The 16,194-nt window shown below is 65.9% G+C and overlaps 1 protein-coding gene across 3 annotated transcripts; it reads left to right on the top strand.

Annotated features, from left to right (window-relative positions):
- Positions 1-2: 2 nt before the first annotated feature.
- Positions 3-12,643, top strand: ATG9A (autophagy related 9A). 3 transcript variants are annotated; one of them, XM_045032716.1, is made up of 16 exons: positions 44-118; positions 1,774-1,968; positions 2,297-2,340; positions 2,905-2,969; positions 3,353-3,514; positions 3,952-4,093; positions 5,155-5,816; positions 5,859-5,903; positions 6,573-6,726; positions 7,146-7,325; positions 7,909-8,154; positions 8,481-8,698; positions 9,314-9,431; positions 9,813-10,035; positions 10,570-10,712; positions 11,334-12,643. In XM_045032716.1, the coding sequence occupies exons 2-16, from the start codon at positions 1,866-1,868 to the stop codon at positions 11,337-11,339; spliced, it is 2,511 nt and encodes an 836-aa protein (XP_044888651.1). In that variant the 5' UTR covers positions 44-118; positions 1,774-1,865; the 3' UTR covers positions 11,340-12,643. The 3 variants fall into 3 exon arrangements, with proteins under 3 accessions (XP_044888648.1, XP_044888651.1, XP_044888650.1); XM_045032713.1 differs by having other exon boundaries at positions 3-118; positions 1,834-1,968; positions 5,155-5,903; positions 11,334-12,641; XM_045032715.1 differs by having other exon boundaries at positions 5,182-5,903.
- Positions 12,644-16,194: the final 3,551 nt, after the last annotated feature.

Raw genomic sequence — 16,194 nt, forward strand, 5'->3', positions numbered from 1 at the left:
CCGCAGGCCCCGGTTGGCCGCCGGAGCCGCCAGTTCAGAGGTGGTGACACAGGAGGCGGCGGCCCGGCCTGGCGCTGGGAGGGGGCGGCAGGGGCCGGTTACCGGGGAGACCGGGCAGGTGAGGGGGGGGCTCCGCGCGCCAGAACCCAGGAGTCCGGCCGGGCTCGGCCCGGGCAGGGGGGTCCCGGCCCCGAAGGGCTTTTGGGCCGGCGGGGCCCGAGCGGTCCGGTCCGGTCCCCCCCGCACTGTCCCGCCTCCCCCCGCAGCGCCTCGCGCTCCATGCGGCCCGGTCCGGTCCGGTCCCCCCCGCACTGTCCCGCCTCCCCCCGCAGCGCCCCGCGCTCCATGCGGCCCGGTCCGGTCCCCCCCGCCCTGACCCGCCTCCCCCCGCAGCGCCCCGCGCTCCATGCGGCCCGGGCCGGTCCCCCCCGCAGCGCCCCGCGCTCCATGCGGCCCGGGCCGGTCCCCCCCGCAGCGCCCTGCGCTCCATGCGGCCCGGTCCGGTCCGGTCCCCCCCGCGCTGACCCGCCTCCCCCCGCAGCGCCCCGCGCTCCATGCGGCCCGGTCCGGTCCCCCCCGCGCTGACCCGCCTCTCCCCGCAGCCCCCGCGCTCCATGTGGCCCGGTCCGGTCCCCCCCGCGCTGACCCGCCTCCCCCCGCAGCGCCCCGCGCTCCATGTGGCCCGGTCCGGTCCCCCCCGCGCTGACCCGCCTCCCCCCGCAGCGCCCCGCGCTCCATGTGGCCCGGTCCGGTCCGGTTCCCCCCGCGCTGACCCGCCTCCCCCCGCAGCGCCCTGCGCTCCATGGGGCCCGGTCCGGTCCCCCCCGCGCTGACCCGCCTCCCCCCGCAGCGCCCCGCGCTCCATGCGGCCCGGTCCGGTCCCCCCCGCCCTGACCCGCCTCCCCCCGCAGCGCCCCGCGCTCCATGCGGCCCGGTCCGGTCCCCCCCGCGCTGACCCGCCTCCCCCCGCAGCGCCCCGCGCTCCATGCGGCCCGGTCCGGTCCCCCCCGCGCTGACCCGCCTCTCCCCGCAGCCCCCGCGCTCCATGTGGCCCGGTCCGGTCCCCCCCGCGCTGACCCGCCTCCCCCCGCAGCGCCCCGCGCTCCATGTGGCCCGGTCCGGTCCCCCCCGCGCTGACCCGCCTCTCCCCGCAGCCCCCGCGCTCCATGTGGCCCGGTCCGGTCCCCCCCGCGCTGACCCGCCTCCCCCCGCAGCGCCCCGCGCTCCATGTGGCCCGGTCCGGTCCCCCCCGCGCTGACCCGCCTCTCCCCGCAGCCCCCGCGCTCCATGTGGCCCGGTCCGGTCCCCCCCGCGCTGACCCGCCTCTCCCCGCAGCCCCCGCGCTCCATGTGGCCCGGTCCGGTTCCCCCCCGCGCTGACCCGCCTCCCCCCGCAGCGCCCCGCGCTCCATGTGGCCCGGTCCGGTCCCCCCCGCGCTGACCCGCCTCCCCCCGCAGCCCCCGCGCTCGATGCGGCCCGGGCCGGTCCGGTTCCCCCGCGCTGTCCCACCTCGCCCCGCAGCGCCCCGCGCTCCATGTGGCCCGGTCCGGTCCCCCCCGCGCTGACCCGCCTCCCCCCGCAGCGCCCCGCGCTCCATGTGGCCCGGTCCGGTCCCCCCCGCGCTGACCCGCCTCCCCCCGCAGCCCCCGCGCTCTATGCGGCCCGGGCCGGTCCGGTTCCCCCGCGCTGACCCACCTCTCCCCGCAGCGCCCCGCGCTCCATGCGGCCCGGTCCGGTCCGGCCCCCCCCGCGCTGACCCATCTCTCCCCGCAGCGCCCCGCGCTCCATGCGGCCCGGTCCGGCCCCCCCGCGCTGACCCACCTCTCCCCGCAGCGCCCCGCGCTCCATGCGGCCCGGCTGGCGCCATGGCCCACTTCGACACGCAGTACCAGCGCCTGGAGGCCTCCTACAGCGACTCGCCCCCGGGGGAGGAGGATCTGCTGGTGCACGTCCCCGAGGGCAGCAAATGTGAGCGGGGCCCGGGGGCGGCTCGCCGGGGCGGGGGGATCCCCCTTCTCCCGAGTCCTTCCCTCCGCCGGGGGGGGGGTGTCCCTCTCTGTGCCCCTGGGCCTTGGCCACTGCCCCAGGCCAGACACTGGGTCTGATGTGGAGTGGTGACTCCTGTTCCGTGCACTGTGTAAACCCGGGAACAGCCCTGGGGGGACCCAGCCGCTGTGTGCCCTGGGCTGTGTCACAAGGGTAACTAGCCAGCAGCAACCAACTGCCCCCCTGCTGCTGGGCAAACCACTGTGTAGCGAGCCCCACTCACCCCCTTTGCCTCCTCTCTCTCCTGCAGCTCCCTGGCATCACATAGAGAACCTGGACCTCTTCTTCTCTCGCATATCCTTGCTGCATGCAGGGGGCGGGAGGCGGCTGCTCCAGCCCAGCATCAGCTTGACACCGTCTGTGCGTTTAGCGCAGGTCCCCTCTCACCCCGGGCTGGATTGCTTCCTGTCCCGTGGAGTGGTGTTCCCACCCCTTCCCTTGGGAGCGGGAGCTGTAGGGGGACAGAAACGGGTCCCTCCAGCCCTTTGATGATGGCCTCCTGCCCGTTCTCTGTCCCTCTGATTGCTAGGCTCTGGCTACGTCTTTACCTCCCTCTGTGCTGGCCAGGTCCTGCCCTTGCAGACTTTGGAGAGGGCTCGGGGGGGTCTGTGAATGGAGTGTTCACAGTCCCGTGCTGGGGTGTGGTGGGGGGTTGGGTTTCTGTGACAGGCTAGTGTTACCCAGGCATGGAGGCCAGGTCCCAGGAGCATTTTGTAGCTAAGCAGAGAGTGCACTTGCCTTGCAGCCATCCATCCTGACTGGTGGCTAGGGGGTGGCTTGGCACGGGAGGGGTTTTCTCTCAGCTGGTGGCTGGAGAGGAGGGGTTGCCAGGCTGTTCTCCTTGACTGCAGCTCCCACGTCTATAACCTGCATCAGAAGAACGGCTTCACCTGCATGCTGATTGGCGAGATCTTTGAGCTCATGTACGTCTTGAGTCCCCCTGCTCTGGGGATGGGGAGGCCAGGGAGGGGGCAGGTTCTCCACATGCTCTCGCTGCCGTTGCAGTGAAGGGCCTTGGGCCCCAGTGTTCCTGCTATCCCTGCACAGCCATGGCTGAGAGTTGGGTTTCAGGGGGTGAGGTGGGAGGCGGTCAGGGCCACTCCCCTTTCAATCAGGGCCTGTCTCCCTCTCCCCCTCTTCTTTTTTGGCCATCTCCATCCTCAGGAATTTGTCTCCCTCTCCTCAGAATCTGCCTCCGTCATGCCACGGGCCGTGGGGTGTGACCCAGTAGCCACTCCTGGCTGTGGTATGTTAGGAGTTGGGGGCAGAAGGAGCATGTGCCTCATGGCTGCTGCCTTTCCCACAGGCAGTTCATTTTCGTGGTGGCCTTCACCACCTTCCTCGTCAGCTGCGTTGACTATGACATCCTGTTTGCCAACAAGATGGTGAATCACAGCCAGCACACCAGCGAGCTTGTCAAGGTGACACTGCCAGATGCCTTTCTGCCTCCCAGCGTGTGCAGCGCAAGGTAAGGGCAGCAGCCACACCTCCGCCCCCAGCCCTGGCAGCCTGCCACCCTCCAAAGGCCATGTTAGGCTAAAGATCCGGAAGGAGGACACTGGGACTGGCCAGACCTCACCCACGGGCAGTCCACAGCCCTTGTCCTCATCGTCAGTCGAGGCATGTAGCCTGCCAAGATTGCAAGTCCCTGGTTTGTCTTGGGCTGAGTGGCCAAGCTGCGTTGTACTCTGGGTCATGTAATCCCCAGGAGTTGCGTCTCTGGGTATGTACTTGGTGCTTGATGGCAGTGTTGCTGTGTGCTGTTACACAGCTGGTGCATCCCTCCCCAGATGTGGCTACATTCTGGGGGTGGGTGAAGCGATCCCTTGACAGTGCATATAGCTTGGGCTCCTGTGGGATGAGGCTCGGCCGTGGAGCATGCCAAAAGTCTCTTCTCCCTTGCAGAATCCAGCAGAACGGCTTTCTCATTTCCATCCTGGCGGTAGCGGGGGTTTTCTGGATCCATCGACTCATCAAATTTATCTACAACATCTGCTGCTACTGGGAGATTCACTCCTTCTACATCAACGCCCTCAAAATCCCCATGGTGAGCGACCCTGGGGCTGGAGGACTGGGCTGTTGTGGCTGAGCAGGGAGCTCCCGGTGCCTCTACCCCCAACTCGGGCTGCCTTGCTGAAGCTGTAGGAGAGGCTTTCACCTGCCCATTGCCCTCGGGGGTTCTGGTCTCTCCCTCTTTCGGACCTCCCTTAGGAGCTACACCGGATTGTGTAACTCCCTACAGCTTGTTTTCGGGCAAACCCGCCCCGGCACCGTGTGTGTGTCTGGGTGTGTTGCGGGACAGCTGTGTTCTGCTGACTATCTGCCAGCCACTCACTTGGCTTCGTAACCTCTAGGCTTTTCTTCCCATGCTCACGGCAGTGTCCCAGCCTCAGAGGTATAAAGCAGTTTATTCTCACGCCTGCCCTGGGAGGTGGGGCAGGGTCTCTCCCCCGTGTACAGGTAGGGAACCGAGGCACAGAGCAGCTAGGCGTTGCCCAAGGCCATGGGGGAGTCTGGCAGAGCTGGGTATTGAGCCCCGAGTCCCAGCCCAGGGTCTCCCTCGGGGAGAACTCGGGTAACTCGAGTAACAGCAGGATCCTTTACATTAAGGTTTTGCAAGACCATAAGCCTGTGGAATAGGGCAAGGGCCTGGGACTCGAACACCTGGGTTCTCCTCCCAGTTGGCTGCAGGCTCCCCACGGGGCACTGGGCACGTCCCGTCACTTCCCGGTCTGGGAAGGGCGCGGAGCTCTCGGTGGGCCGAGTGCCTCGGTGGTAACGGAGACATCAGAGCGCCCCCCTTTGGGGGTGTGTAGTTCTCTAGCTCTTTCCTGCCAGCCCAGGAGGGGTGAATGAGGCTCCCCCCCCCCCCCCCGAGGGCTGCGTTTATCTTTCCCTGGGAACCCCAGAGCAGCACACAGCAAGCATCAGGCTGAGCCGGGTGCAGCATTGATGGGAGACTGGAACTCCCAGCATGCAGCGTGGCCTGTGTCTGTGGAACGTTGGAGCAGTGCATGCTGGGACCCGTAGTTTGTGTTGCATCGTTGTCCGGTGGGCCCCCGTTGGTCTCCCCCGGATTCTAACACTGCCTCCTCTCCTCCCGGCCAGTCCAACCTGCCCTATTACACCTGGCAGGAGGTGCAGGCTCGCATTGTGCAGATCCAGAAGGAGCATCAGATCTGCATCCACAAGAAGGAGCTGACGGAGCTGGACATCTACCACCGCATCCTGCGCTTCAAGAACTACATGGTGGCCATGGTGAACAAGTCGCTGCTGCCCATCCGCTTCCAGCTGCCCGGGCTGGGCGACACCATCTTCTACACCCGCGGCCTCAAGTACAACTTCGAGCTCATCTTCTTCTGGGGGCCCGGCTCGCTCTTTGAGAACGAGTGGAGCCTCAAGGCGGAGTACAAGCGGGGCGGCAACCGGCTGGAGCTGGCCGAGAAGCTGAGCGCCCGCATCCTCTGGATCGGCATCGCCAACTTCCTCCTCTGCCCGCTCATCCTCATCTGGCAGATCCTCTATGCCTTCTTCAGCTACACCGAGATCCTGAAGCGGGAGCCGGGCAGCCTGGGCGCCCGCTGCTGGTCGCTCTACGGCCGCTGCTACCTGCGCCACTTCAACGAGCTGGACCACGAGCTGCACTCCCGCCTCAGCAAGGGCTACAAGCCGGCCTCCAAGTACATGAACTGCTTCATCTCCCCCCTGCTCACCATCGTGGCCAAGAACGTGGCCTTCTTCGCCGGCTCCATCCTGGCCGTGCTCATCGCCCTCACCATCTACGACGAGGACGTGCTGGCTGTGGAGCACGTCCTCACCACCGTCACCCTGCTGGGCGTGGGCGTCACCATCTGCCGGTGAGACGGGCTGGCACGGCCTGCTTGCCCTGGGGGGAGGGGGAGGCTGCGGGTCTGTCCTTGGGCCACAAGTGAACATACGTCTGCCTGGGGGGCCCAGGGCTGGAAATGGGGAGCGGTGGGTCGGGCCAGGAGTGAGGGGCACTGGCAGAAATCTTGCAGGGGGTAGGGAAGGAAGAGCCTGGGGCCAAAGTGCTGTGTGTGGTTGTTTGTTGTTGTTTTTTTTGGGGGGGGGGGGAGTTGCATATCAGGACTGAGGGGCACTGGCAGGACTTGGGAGTAGGCAGGGCTGGGGTAGCAGGGGCTGCGGGTCGGGATTGAGGGGCACCGGCAGAGCTGTGGGGGGAGCCCAGGGCTGGGGTAGCAGGGGCTGCGGGTCGGGATTGAGGGGCACCGGCAGGGCTGGCGGGAGGCAGGGCTGGAGTAGCAGGGGGCTGCAGGTCGGGACCATGGGGCACCGGCAGGGCTGGGGCAGGGGCAGGTCGGGGCTGGGGGTAGGCAGGGCTGAGGTAGCAAGGGGCTGCGGATCAGGACTGCGGGGCACCAGCAGGGCTGTGGGAGAAGCTCTCCCAGCCTTTCTCTAGGCATGATCTGCCCCCGGCATCAGACTCCGGGCCGGGGTCCTCTGGGAAGTGCCGTCGGTCCCATCCTTGTCCTGCCCCCCTGCAGGTCCTTCATCCCAGACCAGCACCTGGTGTTCTGCCCAGAGCAGCTGCTGCGGGTGATCCTGGCACACATCCACTACATGCCTGACCACTGGCAGGCCAACGCCCACCGCTACGAGACCCGGGACGAGTTTTCTCAGCTCTTCCAGTACAAAGCGGTGAGCCCGGCCCCCCTGGCTAGCTTGGACCCGGGGCGGAATTGGACTGGCTCCTGCCCGCCTCTGCTCAGCTAGGGGCACTCGCGGTGCCCGGGGGGGCAGGGCTGGGGTCTCTGACACACGGGTGCCACCTCAGGGCCGCTGTCTGTCGGGCTGCGATGCCCAGAGAGAGGCTGGTGCATGCGAAGGGGCTGGACTGGGGCCCTGCGTGTGCCTCCCTTCCCAGGGCCGTGGCTGTGATGGTTCAACAGCTCCTGTGTGGTTCCCCAGAGCAAGGGACGTGGGTGCGGGGGGGATCGTTGGTCAGCTGGGGGCAGAGCACTGGGGGGGGCGATACTGACATGGGGCTGCTGTTCCGGGAACATTCCCTGGGTGGCCTCTCGGCGCTGCCTGCTGAGCGCCCCCCTCTCCCTTCCCAGGCGTTCATCCTGGAGGAGCTGCTGAGCCCCATCGTTACCCCCTTGATCCTCATCTTCTGCCTGCGGCCCAAGTCCCTGGAGATCATCGACTTCTTCCGGAACTTCACCGTGGAGGTGGTGGGCGTGGGTGACACCTGCTCCTTCGCACAGATGGACGTGCGCCAGCACGGGCACCCGGCGGTAGGGCCCGCCTGCGGCATGGGCGTGTGCTGGCGCGGTCCCTTCCCCTCCCCCCACACCTGGGGGGTCCTGCCCGTGGCTGGAACCCAGGCGTGGTGACGTCCCCCACGGAGTTCTGCCAAGAGAGCTCTTACCCCCAGTCCCAGAATGCATGGTGGCCAGGCTGCACCAATCAAGCTGAGCGTTGCATGCTGAGGCCTGTGGGCTGTGTTGTTGCAATCTCGTATCTAACATCCGGGCACGCTCCGCGGGGTGTCCCGTTCAATGGGTGCATGAGCCCAGCTGGCCAGGTGAGGGCTCGTGCCCTGGAGTGGGGGCATGTGATGCTACCCGGGCGCTGGAGGGCCCTGGAGCTTGGCATGCTGGGCTATGGCGCGTCTCCTCCAGAGAGCAATGTCCCAGGCCGTCTGCAGGAGGCCGAGCTGCAGCTGCTGGGGGGTTCCTGGCATTGTGCATTGATGGGTTTTGTGCAGCCTGGCCCTTTGGGGCTCCCCAGACCCCTCGGTGGGTGTCTGGCAGGCCCTGGGGGGGTCCAAGGGTGGGTTTGGAGAGGCCCCCCTCACTTCACCTGTGTGCTTTGCAGTGGATGTCAGCGGGGAAGACTGAGGCCTCCATCTACCAGCAGGCCGAGGATGGCAAGACTGAGCTGTCCCTCATGCACTTCGCCATCACCAACCCCAAGTGGCAGCCGCCCCGCGAGAGCACGGCCTTCATCGGCTTCCTCAAGGAGCGCGTGCTGCGCGACAGCAGCGTGGCGCTGGCCCCGCAGGCCGTGCTGCCTGACCACGCCCTCTTCACCTCCATCCAGTCCCTGCAGTCCGAGTCCGAGGTGCCCCGGCTGCGACGGGGCGCGGGTGGGCGGGAGAGGCAGGGGCTCTGGTGTCCCAGGGCTGCCTGGAGGGCAGGGGTCTTGCTGGCTCAGGCGGCCGGTGCAGGGAGTTTGCTGGGTCTGAACTGGGCTTGGGTTTCCGGGGAGGGCTGGGCCCGTCTCCGAGGGTGTCAGCATGTGATCAGGCTGGTGGGGGTGGGGTGTTCTGCCCTGCGGCATGGGGGCGCTGTAGGATCTGGAGTTCCCCCGAGGAGCTGGCTTGGGAAGGGGCCCTGTCCCGGTGGCTGCCTGTCCAGGGCTGTGACTCCCCTCACTTCCCATTGCAGCCTCACAGCCTGATTGCCAATGTGATCGCGGGCTCCTCAGCCCTGGGGTACGTGAGCCATGAGCTGCAGGCCTCCCGCCAGCTCTCCGAGGTGGCCTCGGCCCTGCGCTCCTTCTCCCCGCTCCAGTCTGCCCAGCAAACTCACAGCGGCTTCCAGACATCCGGGTCCCATGTGGAGGGGGCACCGCCCCGGACCCACAGCACCATGACGGCTTCTGGGTAAGTCTGCTGAGCTGCGCCAGGCCACCTACTCCGTGATCAGGGACCTTGCAAGGCCCAGGCTCTGCTCCTGAGGTGCTGGGTGCCCCTCGTGTGCCTGAGGCCGAAGGGATTGGTTCACTGGGCACTGCTGGGAGCAGCTCACAGCACCTCCTGCTGGCACGCTCTGCGGTCTGCTCCTCGCCCACATGCTGGGAGGAGTCCCTGCTGGGACAGGGAAACGGGGCTGCAGTGGAGCAGGTTACACAGGTGGCTAGAACAGGAATTGCCCCCGAGGGTTGACTCCGTAAGTGACTGCTCCGCCCAGGAGGGGGCGCTGGAGCGCTCCTGCCCCCCCGTGATGGGGATCTGTGGCCCTTGGGGGTGCCTGTGTTGGGGATGGACCCCACTGAGCAAAGCCCACGTGTCTGGGCAGAGGCTGCATGTATCTGGGGTGCAGAGGGGCAGGGCAGGGAGTGGGCGAGGTGGCACCATGGGACACCCCATAGCCCAGCAATGCAGTGGGGCTGGGCAGGGGATCGAGAAGGGCTGTGTGGGTCTGATGTGGGGCCTGCTGGGCCGTGCCCCTGGGCAGCAGACCCCCTCCCCCAGCCCTTCTCTGTGTCCCGGCTGCAGCACGGATGCCAGAACAGCGAGCTCAGGGAGCAGCGCCTGGGAGGGCCAGTTACAGAGCCTGATCCTGTCGGAATACGCCTCCACCGAGATGAGCCTGCACGCACTCTACATGCACGAGGTGAGGGGGCAGCTCGGGGGGGCTGCCCCCCCGAGGCAGGCTCGCGGCACGGGGGGTGCAGGGCGGCCTGGCAGCTGGAGAGAGGTGTGCTGTACCCAGGCGGTAAGGGAGGTCCCGCAAAGGCAGCCAGGCCCATATCCTTCCCCTGCAGGGCTGTCTCTGCAGGTCCCCGGAGCGCAGGAGGGCCTGGTGCAGAACGGCTCCCATCCTGCACTGGAGTGGCAGAGGGAGCAGTGGCGCCGGGAGCTGGCAGTGCAGGAGAGAAGGAGCCAGAACTACTGTGGGGCTGCCACGGGGGCTCCTGCAGGCTGGATGTGGGGTGGGGCTGCAGCTCTGTCCCCCTCCCTGCTTGGCTGACCCGCCCCGTTGTGTTGTGCGCAGTTGCACAAGCAGCACACGCAGACAGAGCCCGAGCGGCATGTGTGGCACCGGCGGGAGAGCGACGAGAGCGGGGAGAGTGCCCCGGAGGAGCCGGATGCTCAGAAGGGAGCCCCCGCCGTCATCCCCCGCTCTGCCAGCTACCCCTTCTCCTCGCCGCGCCAGGCTGTGGAGGAGTCGGCCACCCTGCAGACGGGCTTCCAGCGCCGATACGGCGGCATCACAGGTTCGTGCCGTGGGACTCCCCTCCAGACAGGGTCCCCCACTCCAGATGGAGCCTGGGAGCCTCCCCACGCATTCCCTGTCCCGCAGGCCAAGGGGCGCTGCCTGTGGAACGTGCCGAGGGGCCACACGCTGGTTTGTCATCGTCGGGTCGCTGGGTAATTGTTTAAACGCCAGTGAAGCATTTGCGATTCCTCCCCCACATGCCAGGAGATTGGCTGGCAGGTGCCACTGCGCGGTAGCGTCTGCAGGAGGCGCCCAGGAGCCCTGCTCATCCGTGGCTGGCTGTGTGTGTGTTCAGGAGAGGGCCATGGCTCCCGCTGTGAGGTTCCCATGTCACCCTGCGTGCTGTGGGGAGGAGCTGTTGGCTGGGGAAGGCTGCACAGGCTCCCACCCAGTAACAGCCCCTCCCTCTCACTTGGAGGGTTAGACAGATTGGCTTAGAGCCCCCTGAGTGGTGCCCTGCTGGGAGCTGGCACCAGAGCCCGTCTCACCTGCATCTGCGCGTTCTTCTGACTCTTCTGTGCCCATGCCGCAGATCCGGGCACTGTGCACAGAGCCCCATCGCACTTCTCCCGCCTGCCTCTAGGGGGCTGGGCTGAGGACGGACAGTCGGCACGACACCCGGAGCCGGTTCCAGAGGAGAGCTCGGAGGATGAGCTTCCGCCTCAGATACACAAGGTACGGCCCAGGCGCCCAGCGGTGTGAGCAGGGCATGACTGGGTGGGCTGGGGCTGATGGCGGGCCAGTGGCGGTAACTCCCTCCCCAGGAGAGATGAGAAAGGCGGGAGCTTTTCAGCTCGGAAAAGAGCTGACTAAGGGTGTCTCTGGTAGAGGTCTATAAAATCGGGACTCGTGTGGAGAAGGTGAATAGGGAAGGGTTATTTACCCCTTCCCATAACACTAGAGCCAGGGGTTAGCCAGTGACATTAACCAGCAGCAGGTTTAAAACAAACACAAGGAAGTACGTCTTCATACAACGCACAGACAACCTGTGGAACTCCTCGCGAGGGGATGTTGTGAAGGCCTAAAGTATAAGCGGGTTCAGAAAGGAACTGCATGGGTCCAGCAATGGCTATTAGCCAGGATGGGCAGGGATGCAACCCCTTGCTCTGCGTGTCCCTGGCCTCTGATTGCCAGAAGTTGGGAATGGGCGACAGGCTGGATCATTCGATAATTGCCCTGTTCTGTTCATTCCCTCTGAAGCACCTGGTCCTGGCCCCTGTCAGAGGCAGGGCACGATGGCCACTGGCCCGACCCGGCCTGGCCGTTCCTAGGTAATGGCTCGGCTCTCTCCTCCAGGTGTAGCTCTGGGGGTGAGGATCTCGTGGGATTCCGGACTCTGGAGCAGCCTGGGCAGCAGGACCCGGGGTCCCGGCCCCCTCCCCTGTCCCGCAGAGGTGGGGCGGGCAGAGGTGCCTAGCGCTGGCGTTCATGCCGAAGGGACAGAACCACCACGTCAGCGCCTTGCGGTGGAAGCTTCTGTACAGACGTGTGTCAAGCCAACATCACTCTGACTCGTACTCATGTTGGGTGAATGCGTGTGTGAGTACATACGTGTATCCGTGTCCGCATATGTGTTGTCCGTGTCGGGAACTGGCCAAGAGCTGCACGGAGCACCGCAGAGCCTGCGCGAGGCCAGCGACCCGCGGCTGGCAGGGGAGAGCTCCACAGGTTCCGGCTGCCGGCGGGAGAGGCTACTGTGGAGTCCCTGAGCAGAGCCAGCGACGCCTCCTCCACAGTCCAGCTCAAGACCCTCCTTCGAGCTGCAGCCGGCCGGCTTCCCGCCGGGGGAGGGACGCACCAGAATCTATTTTTGTAACAAGGGTGGAGAGTTGGGTTCCCCCGAGGACGCGCGTGCTGGAGTCCGACCCCTTTACAAGGCCGCGCCCTCCCCCAAAGCCCAGGCAGCTCCGTGTGCTCTGGCTCCGACCTGCCCTGCCCGTGGTGCGGGGGTGCCACTGCTCCTGGCACAGGGCTCCCCCCAAGTGACCCCACCCCCCACTTGCTGCTATTGTCCGTGGGTCCCTCTAGCCTCCGAGCGCAGCCCGCCTGGGCAGCAGCAGGGGCAGCCTCCCAGCCCTGCTCGTGGCCGGCCAGCGGCTGCTGCTCACAGTGGCCCTGGCCCCCTCGAACTAACCAAGCCCCCCTTGGACGGCAGAGCGGGGGGGACGGGGGCCCCTCGGTCAACACTAACGGAGCAAGTGAAAGGAAAGAATCAGGTGACTCGAGTAGCTTTGCCCCCCCCCCCCCCAAGGGGGAGTCTGGCCTGGGCCCCTAGCCTGGGACTGGGCCCCTTGCTGGGGAGCTGGGGCCAGGCGGTGCCGCCCTCCTTGTAAATCATTAGCACATGGGCGGCCAATCACAGCACGGGGCGGGGGCGGCTCTGGCCAATCAGAGTACAGCTCTACTGGGTTATTGAGTGACAGCGGCAGCTCCCAGAGGCCAGTGTGACTCTCCCCCCTTCTCCCTGCATCGCCCCCAGCCCTGCTCCCACAGCGCCGAGCCCGAGCTAGGGGTCTGCCCCACGGTGCTCTGCACTGTACGGCTGGGGGGCAGGACTCCTGGGGTCTCTCCCCAGCCCCGCTGCTGGGGGCCTCAGGCCGGGCCCCCCTGCTCCCACAGCGCCGAGCCCGAGCTAGGGGTCTGCCCCACGGTGCTCTGCACTGTACGGCTGGGGGGCAGGACTCCTGGGGTCTCTCCCCAGCCCCGCTGCTGGGGGCCTCAGGCCGGGCCCCCCTGCTCCCACAGCGCCGAGCCCGAGCTAGGGGTCTGCCCCACGGTGCTCTGCACTGTACGGCTGGGGGGCAGGACTCCTGGGGTGTCTCCCCAGCCCCGCTCCTGTGGGCCTCAGGCCGGGCCCCCCTGCTCCCACAGCGCCGAGCTAGGGGTCTGCCCCACGGTGCTCTGCACTGTACGGCTGGGGGGCAGGACTCCTGGGGTCTCTCCCCAGCCCCGCTCCTGTGGGCCTCAGGCCGGGCCCCCCTGCTCCCACAGCGCCGAGCCCGAGCTAGGGGTCGGCCCCACGGTGCTCTGCACTGTACGGCTGGGGGGCAGGACTCCTGGGGTGTCTCCCCAGCTCTGCCAGGGGCTTGGCTGACTAAAGCTCCCCTGCAGCCCGGGCTGCTCTGGCATCCTGCCTGTCGGGCAGAGCACTGACTGTTCCGGCGGGGGGGGGGGGGGGGTGCGCGCTGTCCCTTTAATACCCCCGCCCGGTTCTCCTCAAGGGGCTTGGGCCCCCTGCCTCGCCGTGGGGCAGGCCCTGAGCGGCACTAGCCCAGCCTATTGGTGCTTTACAGGTTTGATGAGGGACAAAGCGCTTCAGTGGCCTTTGAAACGGGGCAAGTCTCCAGCAAACCAGCGCCAGGCCGGCCCCTCTGCCCTGGCGCCTGGAACAGGCCGACCTCAGGCTCCCTTCGCAGCAGGAACCAGGCGTGGCCAGAGCGCAGCCTGCTGGGCTGCTGCCCCCTGCAGAGGTGCAGCCCTGTGAGAGGGCAGGGCCCAGCGGGCAGTTAGTTCTGTCTCAGGCCAGCGTGGCTGGGAAATGTAGCTCCTGGGTCGCACCTCTGCATTGGTGGCTGTGCTCTGTACAAAGGGGCTGGCGGAGCTTGTCCTCCCCTGCCGAGGCTCTCTTGGGCGATGCCCTCAGCCCGGAGCTCCTGTTCCTAGCACAGGGTCTGCAAGCCTGAGCCGCAGCCCCCACATGAGAGCTCTGAGCCCTGGGGAACGCTGGGCTTTTCTGAAGGGGTGACTGGCAGCTGCTCCAGGCTGCGGCTCCTGGAGGCGAGGCCTGGAGCAGCCGGAGAACCTTGCCACGTGCTGTGCTTGTGTCTGTCCGTCGCCTGTGTGCATGGCAAGCTGCCCTCCCCTGCCTGTTCCGCTTGTGACACCAGCGGGGGTGTGCGGGCGCGGAGCTCTTTGGGCATGTGCTGACTAGCCGAGCTCGCGCCCCTCGCTGTAAGCTGTAGAGCCATTTAATAAAGAGGGGGCGTTTCATTCACGCTGGTGTCTGGGCCTTTGTGGCAAGGGGAAGCTGCTCCCCCTGTGGCCTGGGAATCCAGCCGTATCTGGGATGCTCACGGGGTGTGTGCCCCTGGAAACCCCTCCTCTGGCTGTGCCATGAGCTCAGGGCGGGAGCTGAGCTCTGCAGGGCTGGGGAGCTCTGCTGGAGCCTGGATGGAGCCCAGGGCTCCGGCTGCAGCCTGGGGGCAGAGCAGGGCCTGGCTCTGCAGGAACAGCCGAGAGCTGCAGGGGGGCTCTGATGTACTGCTCTGGGTGGAAGAGCTAGAACCACCGTCCCAGTCTGTGCCCTGGAGCCTAGCTTGCCTGCGGCCTGTCCCGTTTCTCTCAGCCTGCAGGGCCTGGGCCACACCGGACCTCCTCCCAGGACCCAACCAGTACCCGGTACGCAGGCTGAGGCTGCTCGGCCTGGGGGGATTCATACTGCGGCCCCCTCCCTCTTCCGCTCCCTGCCAGCCTAAGAGTGCAGCCCGTGCTGCACCCAGATCTCTTGCACACACGGCTGCTTCAACGCAGAATGATTCTTTACTTCATAACCAGAGAGCCCCCCGGTGCTCGCTGGTCAGTCAGCGCTGGAGAGCAGGAGGCTGGGCTCCTGGGGGCAGCTCTGGGAGGCCAGAGAGCTGCCTTCTAGTCTCTGCTCTGATGGGCCCATCTCTTGATCCCTCGGTGCTAATGGGGCCCTGGCAAGGCGTTTGGGGGACTCAGCTCGCAGGGTGACAAGCACCAGCAAGGAGCCACCAGCTCACTAAGAGACAAACCAATGACCTGCCCTCCTGCGAGGGGGCGCATGACTGCTGCTCCGTTTGCTCTCGGTTTTACTACACAGGCACTGCAGAGGCATTAACCCGCCTGCGTTCTCAGCCCTGCCCCCTCAGCCGCCACATCAAGGACGGCGCGCACACAAAGCCGGCGTGAAAAGCACAGTCGGGAGGGGTCAAGGCCAAGCACGCGAGAGTGAGGAGATGGCAGATCAGCAGCTGCCCCTGCTGTTGGAATTCTATCCCCTCGTGTGTCCTACCTGTGCCCTGGCTGAGGCTGGGCCTCCAGGCACAATATGAACCGGCGTTAGACAAGGTCGTGGTGCTTTTGCACAAGGGCAGGTCTCTGTCAGGGACACGATTAGGCACAAATAGAACATCCTGCCAGCTCCGTTAATGTTCGTCGATGCTCAGAGGCTAGAGCAGGGGTAGGTAACCTATGGCACATGCACCAAAGGCGGCACGCGAGCTGATTTTCAGTGGCGCTCACACGGCCGGGTCCTGGCCACCCGTCCGGGGGCTCTGCATTTTCATTTAAGTGAAGATTCTTAAACATTTTAAAAACCTTATTTACTTTACATACAACACTAGTTTAGTTCTATATTATAGACTTATAGAAAGAGCCCTTCTAAAAACGTTAAACTGTGTGACTGGCTCGTGAACCCTTAACTTAGAGTGAATGACTGAAGACTCGACAGCACTTCTGAAAGGTTGCCGACCCCTGGGCTAGAGGGATGATGCTGTATAATGCCTAGAGAGGGTTAAATAAACCCAAATCCCTTCCCTGCCTTGTGCTGACAGCTGAGCCCCAGGACTGTGCTCACTTTTTTCCAAGTCGATGAGTCAGTTTCACAGTGTTCAGAATCAGTTTCCGGTCCCCCCAGGAGAGGGGTTTGTTTCTGTGCTCGCTCTCGCTCGCTCCTGGAAGGGGAGGGCCAGGTTCCTTAAGGCTACTGAGCATCTTTACAAATCAGACCCTTTGTGCCTCGATGTCCCAGCACTGGACGTTCTGGGCATTCAGCGAGGCCGTGTGGTGGAGGCTAGGCCCTAAGGGGGATGAGAGGATGGGTCTGTTTTTCATGCTGGTTCTCATTACTGATTACCCACGCTTCCAGGGTGCCTGGACTTTGCCTCCGCCCTGCCCTGGGTGCGTCCGTCCCATGCGATCAGAAGGTTTCCAGGCGCAGGGCATGACACACTGTAGTCGCCCCAGGCGGGAGGATTCCCAAGTCAGAGGCATGGCCGCTTGGCACATGGAGCCCTCTTAGTCCCCAAGTCCCTTGTCCCTAAATGAGAGAGAAACTGCAGCAATGCCCTGGGCCTGCTGTGTGGGGGCAGGGCAGCTAAATATACCCTGGCAGAGAGCCCGGCCGGCGGCTGGG

The sequence above is a fragment of the Mauremys mutica genome, chromosome 10, assembly GCF_020497125.1.
Source record: "Mauremys mutica isolate MM-2020 ecotype Southern chromosome 10, ASM2049712v1, whole genome shotgun sequence".
NCBI lineage: Eukaryota > Metazoa > Chordata > Testudines > Geoemydidae > Mauremys > Mauremys mutica.